General features: G+C 38.5%; 1 protein-coding gene across 5 annotated transcripts in view; it reads right to left on the bottom strand.

Annotated features, from left to right (window-relative positions):
* Positions 1-14143, bottom strand: part of siz (Brefeldin-resistant Arf-GEF family protein schizo) — a 436074-nt gene that overhangs the window by 312254 nt on the left and 109677 nt on the right. The window contains exon 1 of one of the 5 annotated variants that reach the window (XM_081762748.1): positions 2176-2374. The exons of the other annotated variants lie outside the window; for them this stretch is intronic. Coding sequence (XP_081618874.1) covers positions 2176-2216 — 41 coding nt within the window. The 5' untranslated portion in view covers positions 2217-2374. Of the gene's footprint in view, positions 1-2175; positions 2375-14143 lie in introns of those variants that run through there. 5 annotated transcript variants of the gene reach the window in all.

Here is a 14143-nt window from a genome sequence, read left to right as displayed (position 1 = left end):
TGCGCGAAATGGGTGCTGCATTTAGTCACTCCACAGTAGAGAAAGAGCCGTTTTGCTAATAAAAAAAATGATCAATCTGCTATTTGAACTACTTCCGTATCCTGCTTATTAACCAGATCTAGCTTTCTCTGACTATCATATATTTCCGAAACCCAAAGTTTAACTTAAAGCGAAATGAAACGCTTAAGTTTAACGTCCCACGTTATACCCATTAGCTAAGGGAGACGGATGATTAAAGCAAGTGAATGATGGAATAATTTGTGGAATGAAAAGGTTGGAGAAAATGGCGTACTCGAGAAAACCCACGGATACGATGTTGTACACCACAAGCTTACTTGGTCAGGGATCGAACCAGTGACCCATACAGCAGAGGTAAGCGGTCTACCACTAAGCCACCGTCCTCTCCCAAACTTTCCTGGCAGGACGAAAATTTGACTCAAGAGGTTATACAGTGAGTAAAAGACTATTTTTGAAAGCCTCGAAGAAACTAATTTTCGAGAAGGAATCGCGAAGATTGAGAAACGTTGATGCAAGTGACTTGCATTTCGCGAGGACTATATCGAAAAATAAAACTCAAATTGTTTACTTTAATATCAAACCATCAAATTTATCGCACAACTGTCAATGTTAACATTTGTGTATTTTCGTGGCGAAGTGGCTAACGTATTTGATCCCTGGTAAATTACTAGACAAATCCGACACAAACATCCAGCATGCTAGGAATGAGCATCGTCTAACAATGTTTCATGAGGCATACTTTCAGGACGGAACCCCACTACTATTAACTTAAAAAAAAAAAATGCTATTGCCAATATACCAAAATAGTGTTGCAATGCAGCCCCCTCACATCTTGAGCTCTCTTTCCCCCGGACAAAAGTTTTCTGGAAAAAAGCCTATCGTTTATTGCGCCAACGCCGCCAAGTAAAATAAAACTTAGGAAAGACTCAAGACAAGCGGTTCTAGTTCAGTCTCGTGCCATATTTTTATTAATTGGTTACTCCTCTTTCAGCATTATATTACAAAAAAAAATACTAATTACTTGAATATTGACTAAAAAAAACAATGTAGACTGTGATACCTAATAATTGACTGACTTAACAATGATTTTGCATGAAGTTCTGCTCAAGTCAGGGATAGGAGAAATTTGAAGCAAAATCAAATTCAGAGAAAGAGAAAAAGAACGTCCTGGAAGACCCCCCGGACATCAAATTATGTGAGGGCAAGTCCAGAGACATTGATCAATTTAGAAAGATTCTGGAGGTCCAAATATCTTCTTCCGACTTCGGTATATAATGTAACTGTGATTTTAATGTTATTGTAATTGTTATCTTGCGTAATGTAGACACATAATTTAAGCTGTTAGTCCTCTCTTGACGAGATTACATTGTTAGTCCAATATCCTTTTTCAGCCATTATGCTATACAAAAAGTTGACCTATCATTTAACTGGAAACCAAACATCTACTTCCACTGAGAATCAGAAATTATTTTTTTCTTTATTAATGATTATAGTGTGTTCAAGGTATGCGGCCATCATCACGACTAGGATATTCAAATCGACTTTCGATTTTTATTTAATGCGCTTCGTCATTGCTATATGGCGAGCACATGCCCCTCTAGTGCAAAAGACACGGCTCTGATTACCAGTGAGAGTTAATCTGGTCGGGATCTCATCATCAGCACAGGCTCTAGGTCCACATTTCACACAGTCTCGGTTGAAACGGGACAAACTCCAATCAAGCAACCAATGTTTATTTAACAATTTGAAACAAACTTAAAGTAAATTGTACATCGTAGTACAGAATAAATTGTTATTATGCGAATAAAAACACACACAGTGGCATTCAGAAGTAACGTCAATACACATTTTTCTCCTAAAACTTCCTCTCGCTAACACTATAGTATCCCGTAGGCAGTATAATCCCATATGTAAGCAAGCAATGAACAGCAAAAAAATACGAAGTTTTTAAATGTACATTATTTTATTACTGCTATATGAGGCTCCAGAGCTCTCAAAAGAAAGATGGATTATAATTATCATTTATCAAGCCTGTACTTACCTAGCCGGCTCAATTAAATGACAGTAAACACTTATCATCTGTGCATTTTACCCAGCTTAGCAAATCGATATGTAGAATTGAAGAATACAAGAAAAGATGTGACCCTAAATCGTTACCTGTCGCAATAGGTAGAAAACCTCCGCAATTTAAATGCCATGATATACTGCACAGCAGCCAAACCTCTTTGCTAACCATCGATACACACTGTGCATAAAGACATGGAAAATGATATTTGATAGCTGTTAAAATTCACACTTCAAACATGCCATACTATATGTTTTTGTCACTTCCTACCCCTAGCTGACACACACGACTCGTTTACTCCAACGCACATTTAAAGACAACTGGTGAAGCTAGCTAGAAATAAGACTTCAGGCAGCCTGGCTTCAATCAAAAGTCGGATCACCCGCATGAGAGCAGCAAACACGTGGATCCCTAGCCTGTGAGGGTGTTTTCACCCCTCGAATCCTAACAGTAGACCCAAATTTAGCTCACGAGACGAAGAGGGAACGAGAGAGTTCCTCACTCCTTGCAGTACAATGTTAAGAAGGCACAGCACAGTTGCCAATGTTGTTATACTTCCTGTCCGTATGTCGTCACATGTAACTGCATGCTTTCGCATATATTATTTCATGTAAGTTTGAAAATTTAATTACATTGGACACACTTTATTAAAATAGAAACTAATACAATACTTTCTTTTCTGAGTGGTCAATACTCTCTGAAGTCAAGAAAAGTAAAAGTTAAGTAAATAAACATATACACTTTCTCTTTAAAATGATATTTACATAATGAGATTAGTTTAAGTAACACTGAAGTACGATGTATGAAAACATTTGACGGAACAAAAGAATGTCCGACGTACACTAAAAGCAAAGAGGTAGAGTCATGTTCAAAACATGCAAAATGAATATCAACATCTGTGTTAATAAATAAATAAATACATAAACGTGAACTTGTGTGTTCCTGGATATCTAGCTTCTTCGTTTGATTCCTTCGTCTCCTCCAGTTCCTTTCCACATTATTTGTTGTTTGAACTGACTTTTCTTTCCTAATTGATGGTATTCTTAGCCAAAAAAACAACGAAAATACGATTTGAGCTTTAAATATAAATACTTAAAAAGCAGAAAACAATAACTTGTCTATACACTTACTCGATGTCATATACGGTTGCAAGCGTGCATCAGGCGCGCACCCAGAATCTTTTTCTCAGGAGAGCTCCAATACTACAAGTCACTACGTCTATGTAGTACTGAACCTGTATTATACATTGCAAAAAAATAAATAAATAAAAACGATAAATAATTCTTAAGTATTGCCACTTATATTCTCAGCAAATTAATAGAACTAGATTATTTTGTAAGGAAATAAAAAGTAAAAATGAAATGTAAGGTCAAAATCTTTATCCAATATCAATGAATAGGTTTATTAAGGAAGTGTACAAATATATGTCTAGTTACCAAATTTTGAAAGAGGGGGAAGGTCCGAACTTGCTGGACCCACCACGTGGGCGAGCCCCTGGCGAGCGCACTCGTTTTTCATGAGTTAGCTTACTTAAAAAGTAGCAGTGACTTTAGTACGCTCGCCATTAATTTCTCTTTAAAAAAGTAAGCCAGATAATATCTACAAAATGCTAATTAATAAGCTGATAGTCATTCTAAGGTTTTTTATAGGCCAGTAATGTGGATCTGTATTTTGTGGCGTCATGGTTTTTGTATCTTAAAAACTAATTCCAGTCATTTCATGGCCTTTTTTGAATATGGGAATTCTTCTATAAAACGATTCTATCAATCCATCTGTCGACAGATATCAGAGAAAAAACGGTACGAAACAGAGAGCTATGTATTTTATATTGATTCAGTGTTCCAATAACAGGTTCGTCTCCGCCCTTATCTCTACTGAAACAAAGTACAAGGTCTATATCACTTCTGGCTTGAACGAAGGGATAGATCGTAAACATAACCAGTTCTCGGGACGATTGATTCATATCAAAAACAGTTTCTCGCAATTTCTTAATTTTTTTCTCTATGGGAAACAACAATCAAGGCAGATTTCCAGAAGTGCTAGTAATTTCTACCTTATCCGATAGTGTTACACGCGGGACAAAACAAAGTTCTTCCAATACAAACAGATAGACTTTTCGAGTCAGACAACCCGAAAATCCTCATGGATAACACTAATCCTCCGGTTTCAATTTAAGGCGGTGGTAGAATCTACATTTGAGACGCTGAATCTACATTCAAAACAGTATCCCGTTACCCATGCCCATTATTGGTCTATGGTGATTAACGTTGAAACCGGAAATGGAAATTTTAGAGGATCAATGGTGAAGATGGAACCTATTCCTGAGACACTTATACTCATATCAACAAAGTATTTTTTCTTTATCTTTTATCGTTCTTTTGCTGGTACCTGTCAACAGAAGTATATGGGGTGGACCATTTATACCCCACTTTATACAGGTTAGACATTTTACATATTAAACGAAAGCTTGCAGCACTAAACGAATTGTTCAGTGCTACAAACGAAGGACGCTATAATAATAACAAAAGCATGACAGATAAGGCATTGCACGTCTATAGTATCTAGTTGCCGAATACTATGAGGATGACACGTTTATATATATAGGGGTTGGACCAGTGGCGTATTTACGATTTTGTTTCGGGAGGGGCTTTGCCTGAAAATGTGAAAATTCTGCAAGATATTTCATATACTTTACTATAGTAAGTACGATTTCGGGGGGGGCTTAAGCCCGGAATCCCCCCTCCTAAATACGCCACTGGGTTGGACAAAAAATCTAAAACATTTACAAAAGTGCGAAAATCATACCTAGTATGGTGTGGGGCCTCCTTTTGCGTCCAAAACAGCTTGAATCTAACGTGAAATGGACACATACAGCTTCTGAATAGTGGTGTGTGGAATTTTGTACCAAGGTTCCTCCAAAACATGCTGCAGTTCCTTAAGGGATGCTGGTGGAGGGTAATGAGACCGAACATGCCTTTCTAACTCAGACCACAATGGCTCAATGATGTTCAGATCTGGTGATTGTGGGACCCAGGGGAGGTGTGATAGCTCCTGATCATGCTCCTGAAACCATGATTTCAACGCTTTTGCAGCGTGACAGGGTGCCAACTCATCTTGGTAGATGCCATCACCATCACGGAACAATATTTGGGCCATGAGTAGAATCTGGTTCCCCAAAATGGCCTCATACGCCTTAGCATTCATCATTCCATGCAGGGCTATGATGGGACCTGCAGAAAACCACGATATCACTACCCATACTGTAACAGAACCACCCCCATGCTTTACAGTTGGGAGCAGACAGTCTGTATCATAGGCCTGCGACGGTGTTCTTCATACGTAAACACTACCAGTTGTTGGAAACAAGGTGAAAGTCAATTCATCGGACCACATTACGAGTTTTCACTGCTCATGAGTCCATGCCTTGTGGTCCTTGCACCACTGGATACGCCTCTTCGCATTTACCGCTGTGAGAAGGGGTTTGCCGATAGCGGCCCTACCATGAATTTTCATTTTATGAAGTTCCCGTCGCACTGTTTTCAATGAAACCGGCTTCTGTAGGCCGGAATTGAGTTCAGACGTGATTTCCATTGCAGTGTTCTTCTTTTTTATCTGCTACAATCTGTTTTAATGCCCTCCGGTCCCTATCTGACAGGATTGTCTTTCGACCACTGTTGTGCTTTGCAGACGTCGTTTTCCGATTAATTGTGTATCCCTCGTGACATTGGACACAGTGCCTTTCGATACCCCCACAATGTTCGCCACTGTTGCTACTAAAGCTCCAACTAGACGAGCATCAACGATCATGCTTCTTTAGAAGTCTGTCAGGTCGCCCATTTTTAACGCACCACTTTCAAACCACACCACTCACAGGTGAACTGGTTACTGCTGAGTGCTGACGAAAGAGGAAGGTGCACGTGAGACATTGAAAACAAAAAACGATCGGCAACCGCAACACATGTTGTACTGTGGAGGGCCAAACTTACGTGTTCTGTATGAAGTGTTTTTAGATTTTTTTGTCTTTCCCCTGTATAGCCTATATATATATATGTGTGTGTGTGTGTCTGAAAAGTTTTAAAATAGGGATGGCCACAAAGTTCCGGTTCCGGCGGAACCAGTCCCGCGAAGAACCGGTTCTTGGAGATCCGGTTCTGGGCCTGGATCTGAAAACCCGGTTCCAGATCTGATCTGAAAACCCGATTACAGAACCGGATCTTAGGAACCGGTTCCAGATCTGGATCTGAAAACCCGATTCCAGAACCGGATCTTAGGAACCGGTTCCAGACCTGGATCCGAAAGCCTCCAAAGACCCGTAAAGGAGGCACAAAGTTCACCTTCAAAAAATGCAAAGAGGACCATGCGCTTGTGCCTTCCCCGCCCAGAACTGCTTGTGCCCCCAGAAAAAAATTTTGGTCCACCAGTGGGTGTTTAGCCAAATGAGTTGGCCAGTTTGCCTGTTTAGCCAATGAGTTTGCCAGTTACCTAGTTTATTTAGCCAAATGAGACAAGCTGCCGCCGCCTGGGCGCCTGCCTGTCACTTCCACCATTTCATCTAGCATACTGTTCACAGCCTGCAAGCAGCTCGGGTTTAGCGTAGGGATGGTCACAAAGTTTCAGTTCCAGCGGAACTGGTTCCACGAGGAACCGGTTCTTGGAGATCCGGTTTTCAGAACCGGTTCCGGATCTTGTTCTAGACCTGGATCTGAAGAACTGGTTCTAGACCTGCATCTGAAAAACCGGTTCTAGACCTGGATCTGAAGAACCGGTTCTAGACCTGGATCCGTTCAGACCCGAAAACCGGTTCCACCAGGAACAGGTTCTGGCCATCCCTATTTTAAAACTTCCATACGCAGGAAATTCGCAAACGAATTTTCCCAAGGTCCAGATGTATGCTTTCTCGAGCCCAAAAATAGTGGATTCATTCCATTTCATGCAAAATTGTTATTCCTCCCAACGACTTTCTTCCAAATTCGTCCGTAATAGTTTCCACAAGTCGAGGTCCAGTTAAGTCACTTTCACTAACCTGGAAATGGATTATTCACTCCATTTCATAAAGATCCTAACACCTATTTCCAAGATAAAATTTACATCCAAGCACCCATTGTTTGCTTTAGAATATAGAAAGAATAATCATATGAGATTAAGAGAACATTAATAATTTTATATATATATTAAATTCTATATGCAAAAATGGTAACCAGGTTAAGGAAATATTACTCACTAATCACAACCTATAGCAAGCGATAAACACTTTGACAGTTAAGAATAAGGTACTTGCGGAAAATAAGACCCACCTAAGCATAAATGCTTTATTACGTAAATACATATGATGTAATCGACAAAAATTTATATGCATTTTATTTGGCAATGTTTTATCTATTTTGTGGTATATTAACATTGAATTAACTGTATGAAAAACGTATTGAAAGAGAAACATACACATTGGCCTTATTACCCGCACGGTAGGAAAATAAGGCCCACCTTTTGAAAAGTAATATTTTGCGAGCTGAGAGACCACTGGAACTCAATTAACACCTAATATTTTACAGCATTTCAAATACTAGTAATAAAAAGATATTTAGTAACAATCTTGATATGAAATAATAAGGATATAGGCAATTTCCCTTGTGTTATGCAATTCTTAGTTAACTCGTTGCAACTAACTGAATTTTAAAGAATAAGCTTGGACATATAATAACAAGTCGCCATTGGAAACAGATTTCACACTAACTTTCAACAATGCTTATCCTTGATAACACTTATAGCAAATGAATTCTTCATCATCGACGTCGCCCAAGCCAATGTATTCGTCGTGTACACATACATCGCACCTTTTACACCTTCCCATGTCACCGATCCATTCTTTGTCGCATAATGAACGATACCACAATGCCTCGAACTCTCCAAAACAGTGGTATGAGACATTCGCATACATTAAAAATAGAAATTTACATTATGAGACACCAACGCAGAACTCGAACCTGCGAACCCTCATAGTCAACAACTAGACCCGAGCATGATAGGCTGCACTACTACAGAGGCTGGCACCGACCAATAAAGAATAGCAAACTAACACATACGCAAATTGCCAGTTTCTAACTAGGGAAGTACATGAAGTGGTACGCAGGGATCTGCATGTGTTATATATCGTTGGAAAGGTCACACCGAGTATGCTTCACATGTGATATATCTCGCTTTAATGGTGCCTGTAGGGGGCGTGGCGACCATTTAAAGATCAGAACAAGGCTCGCTCCGAAACACCAAAAAGCGTGGATAAAATAAGAAGCTATGGTGTAATTGTTTTGAGACGTGGTATATATAGGTTTGAAAGGTAGCTGAATACGAATCTGACACCAAATGTTTACAAATCAAAGTGGCGGATACAACATGGCGGACACAAATTACAAAGAAACTTGCTATGAATCTGGAATCGGGTATAGGGAGATATTCGACGTCGCTGTGTATGAATAAGATGCTAAAAGTGTAAAATTCCGGATCCATAGCGGATCCAAGATGGCGGACAAAATGTAAAATAATGCTATGGAACTGAAATCAGGTAGATAGAGGTTTTCGTGGTCCCTGAATACGAATTCAATGTTAAACGTACAAAATGCAATATGACCGATCGAATGTAGCAGACGAAAAATGCAAAAAAGATATGTACAGAACGGGCATATGTTATTCTTACACATGTAGTAGAAAAATAACTATAGTGCATAAGGGGGCAAGTAGATGATGTTTTACAATAAACACGGAACGTGTTTTGTTATACAATCATGCCAAAATTGAGGCACAGAATGCAGGGCAGGTTTTGTAGTACCCATGAAAGTTTTATGATACGAACCAACTCCCTCCCCCGCCGCCGGAGAGATACGCAGGGATCGGCATGTGTTATATATCTTTTAAAAGCTGCATCGACTACTCTTCACATCTGTAATATCTCGCTTGAATGGCCACTGTAAGGTATGTTGCAATTATTTTCATATACCATTTGAAGACTCGAACAATGACAGTGAAAAGTAAGCGTTTAAAATATCTTTATGCTTCCATAACTGTCTTTCCGGTTTCACATTATGTCGTGTACACTTGTGAGCAATATGTATGATAAATGTCCACTCTTCGTAGTAGGGATGGTAATGATACCGAGAGCAATTTCGCTCTAGTGTGCTTTTCCAAATCGAGAGGAGATCGAGAGGGAGCCCACGCTCGTCTCGATACTCATACATCCATTCTGTACTTTTGCGCCTTTTGTCCACCATATTAGATGCGTCATATTGCATTTAGCACTTTTAACATCGAATTCGTATATCGCGACCACAAAAACCTCTACCTACCTGCTTTCAGTTCCAGCAGTGTTTTACGTTTTGTCCGCCATATTGAATTTTACATTTTTAGCATCCGATTCATACACAGCGACGTCGAATATCTCCATATACCTGATTTCAGATTCACAACATGTTTCTTTGTAATTTTTGTCCGCCATGTTGGATTCGCCACTTTGATTTGTAAACATTTGATGTCAGATTCGTATTCAGCTATCTTTCAAACTTATTTATACCACGTCTCAAAACAATTACGTCATAGCTTTTTATTTTATTCACGTTTTCTGATGTTTCGGAGCGAGGCTTGTTCTGACCTTTAAATGGCCGCCACGCCCCCTACAGGCCCCATTAAAGCGAAATATTTCACATTTGAAGTATACTCGGTGTGACCTTTCCAATGATATATAACACATGCAGATTCCCGCGTACCACTTCATGTACTTCCCTAGTAAGTATTTAACAATGCATACATGTTTTGTAGGGTAATGAAAACCAGTAGATTTCTGTTGGGTCTTATAAAATGACGAATACATGGTCGGTAAATAATTCATTATCTACTAACATGTTTCAAACTAAACGAAGTAACTACTATCCCAAATACTAAACATTATAATCATCACAAATATACAAGATATTTCGGGTTAGCTTTATTCTACACAGAAAAAATGAACTTACTTTGCCCCCTAAATTATATGAACACATGGAAACTTCCTTCTCGATGCTTCAATACTGTCAGCATTCCGTCTAACCACGCACAAAAAGAAGAAGCAGGCAGGCATTGTGTGAGAAATCACTACTTGTGATGATGACAGATTTCTCCTACAGTGCTTCTAACCTAAACAAATTTGCACTGGGCCTTATTTCCCTCCGGGCCTTATTTGCCGAAAGTAATTTACTGTACTATATTTGCCTATTGCTATCAAAAACAGTACACTACACTATATGTATATAATATAGTTGGCACTATAGTACAGTAAAGTAGTTTAACCTATGCCCTTTAAATAGACCATGATACTTATTTTGTTGCTACAGTTTTAATGCACTTTCTACTGTTAAGCTATTTCAGTTAATCTGGACTTTAATCCAGTCATCCCTCAAATACGCCATACTAACGAGGCTTTACTGTACAACTAAAATAGCTGCACTATCAGTGGAAAATATTATACTGGACAACGCATTGCACCCAAACAAGTACATTATGTAATAAATTGCATGTTGCGATATGACTTCTGTCGTCCATAAACTGAAAGTAATTATTGGCAATAAATGTTGGGAGTTAAACCGTAATTACCAGGTTCCTGACAACACAATGATAGACAATATAAAATCTTACATTCTCTACATCGCAAGTAGCCTTATATTCAATCAATATTCAAACAAGGGTTCGCCCAACACGCATCTCTGAATATTGGTTAACGAGTGGGAGGATAAAAATCGCATGAAGTTCTGATGACGCCAACCACACTTTCGTGACATCTTCCTTATCCAAGGTACATGTTTGAACAATTCTTTTAATAAGAATACTAAATTACTAATGAAAGTGATTATTATTATTTCTACTAAAAGATAATATCAAGCTCTAAATGCTAATTACCAAATTGTTGCAAAAGCGTTTTGATTCTTTATTATTTTTCTCTAGGACTATATTTTCTTCATTTACTGCTAGGTATTTTCGAGATCTAGAACAATACAAAAAGACAAAAATACGCTTTCTTCTTCTTCTTCTTCAGGTGGCACTCCCTTATATTTTTCCGTACACGATGTTCTATTTCAAAGAAAGTGGTTTCTTTTATACTGTTCACCCAGGGCATCAAAGGGTTTACTTATTATTTAATATGCAAAAATGTGCTAACATACAGGGCTGTAGTCAAGGGTATACGACGACGCCGTATGCCTCCTGCTTAATCTTAATCATTAGAATATATACCTTCTGCTTCAAGGTACTTTTGTTTCGTTATTTAATTGGTTCATAACTCCAGTGGTAACTTTATCACTTTCTTTCCTATCCTATTCTCAGCCACTGTTCAAGTATAGCGATCATGTGACAAAATCTCTTTTCTCTGACTTCTCGGCAATCAAGAGAGAAAATTGGAAATGTCAGTTCTGTCCAAATTCGTGTTGTTTTGATGAGTGAATATCAGTACAAAAACTTAGCTTAACTGTGATATTTGTATTTCCATTCCAATCCTCATTATGAAAGTTGCTTGTATCTTCGTAACAATAAAGTTAATGAACTAATATTTCGTAATCTTTGGTAATATACAATGTGATTCGACATCTTGAGTAACCCTCATCATTCTACACTCTTGTGTATAACTTAAAAATTATGCGAAGTTATATGATAAACTGTCGTTGCAAACAGTTTAAATGCATTACGCTTGACGAGTCGCTGACTGTTTTCCACACGTGATTCCTCGTGTAACCTGAAATGGTGACATAATCATGGGCAGTGACGTGTTCGGTAAGCGTCAGCACAGAACCCACTAAAAATCAAGATATTGGGGTCCACAGCATAAAGTTCCGTCGCCATGCTTTACCGTCGGAGAGAGATTCTACGAATTATACGCATCTTTGAATACAACTTTTGGTTTGAAATAAGGTGAATGATAACTCATCCAACCATATAACACGTTTCCAGTCATCAACGGTCCATGCTGCATGTTCGTGGCAACATTGGCGTCGTGCTAAATGTTATAGTCCCTTATCAGCGGTATGGTCATGTCATGTAACTCATGGCGGATTATGATTGTCAACACAGACTGTAAAATTGCTGCTTGAGTTTCTTTGTCAAGTGCACCGCAGTCTCACGACTGTTCTGAGTGAAAATCCTTACCGCTTTAACGCTCGGCGAAACCTGTAACTGCGAGTTCTCTCTCTCTCTTTTTTTTTCGTATCACTGGTCCTCCTCACCGATTTGGTTTTGCCGTGAGTTTTGTATTCTATCATCATTTTGGTCACTGTCCCTCCCGATACACCTAACACACTTTCCACTTTCATGATCGCACCACATAACTGATCTTAAACCAAGTTGTTCTATTTGGAAATCCATCATCGTCTGTTTAATTTACTGTACACTGCCGTTCTACTGCTTCTGACGCAATATGAAGTTCACCTTTACACATCACTACCAACAGCAGAGCGCTGTGATCACTGCCTTAAAGTTATCAAAACTTGATTTAGGGTCCGTTCAAAAATTGTGTGGCTCCTGATCCAAAAACTAATTATTGGCCAAAATTGCAATATTTTGATGCATTTTTTTTTTTATCATTCCTAAAACTCTTGGCCAAAATCGCAATCTTTTGATCATTTTTTTTATCATTCCTAAAATTCTTGTTTCTGTAGATAAGATACGTCTACTTTCAAACAAGTTAAGCAAATTCCTTCCCAATTTAAGTAATGTTCCTGAACTTACCAGAAACCCGCTCAGGTACCATTAGATGTGTCTTGATATTGTCTCTTGGAAACTTCCTAAGAATGCGTTTCTATCTCTTGCCGTTCTTTTAAAAGAGAAAAAAGTGCTTCTGACCATATACTCTAATGTTAAATTCAACATGCGATAACTTTCGAAAGATTTGACTCAGCTCGATAATTAAGGTATGCTTTTCTTCAGTACGAAAAGCTACGTTGGTTAGATGTCAATTTTCTGTACAACTGTGGGAGGTTTCAGTTGGAAAATGGAAATGGCTCTTTTAGGACTACAGCACTGCTAACATATCCAGATATAACAAATATGCAAGACTATTGCTACTTCCATGTACGCGTTACATTCTTCATGTTATACAGTTCACACTGCGATATAGAGTCATGGGATAGCGATAGAGAGCTACTTGACGTCTCAGGAACATCGCCGAAAACTGGTCGAATGGCACGAAGCAGTTGCAGTACTGTCAGTTGACTTTTATGAGTGCAATGAAATGTCATGTACCATGGTAATGGCAACCCGATGGGAATTATCAGCGCCTGAATCCAATTGGTGCTTGACAAATGGAGCATTCGATTTCGGAAATTAAACTTTTTTTTTTTTTTTTTTGCTCCGCAGTGTCATGGCTGGAATATGAGTACGGTATTGGAGACATTATGACCCATCACGGAGGACGAAGTGGCCAAGGATTCTCCATCTGCAGCAAGCAACACATTGTGGACAATGATCGAGGCTCCACGGATGCACATCCGTCGGTCGAAATACCAGCGACTTGTCGCGTCCCGAAGTGATTGTTTTCGTGGATAACCTGGGTTCGATTCTTGGTAGAAATTCATGTAGTTCGGATATCACGTTCCGCTGTAGCTCCACGTCTCTTATGACCTCGCTGCTGAAAAAGACGCTAAATTCAAATCTAACAAACCAACTAACTTTAGTCGTTTGAGATAATAATATTAACAATAAGTAAACCTGCAGTTTAGCAAAGAAACCAAGTTACCGTTCTTCACATAGAAAGAATATAGTTTTTTTTTTTTTTTTTAAATATAAACTATTAGTATATAAGACTTTTCTAGTTTCAAGCTAATTCACGCCAGTTTAGTTTCACTGTAGTCAGGGTGGGAAAAAAACATTTTTTTAAATCATTTTTGTTGATTTTTTTATTTAAATCGATTTTTTGATTTAAATCAAATCTTTCTTCTCGTATAATACAAGTCGTGAACTGAAGAAAAGGCATTGCAATTAGTATTAAATGTTAATTGTGCCATTTAAGTGAAAGTATTGGAGTTGAATTTTGAATTATCCCCAATCGTTAACCTA

Source organism: Thermobia domestica, chromosome 6 (assembly GCF_964235325.1).
Source record: "Thermobia domestica chromosome 6, izTheDome1.hap1.1, whole genome shotgun sequence".
Classification (NCBI taxonomy): domain Eukaryota; kingdom Metazoa; phylum Arthropoda; class Insecta; order Zygentoma; family Lepismatidae; genus Thermobia; species Thermobia domestica.
This window is presented reverse-complemented; position numbering and strand designations above follow the sequence as displayed.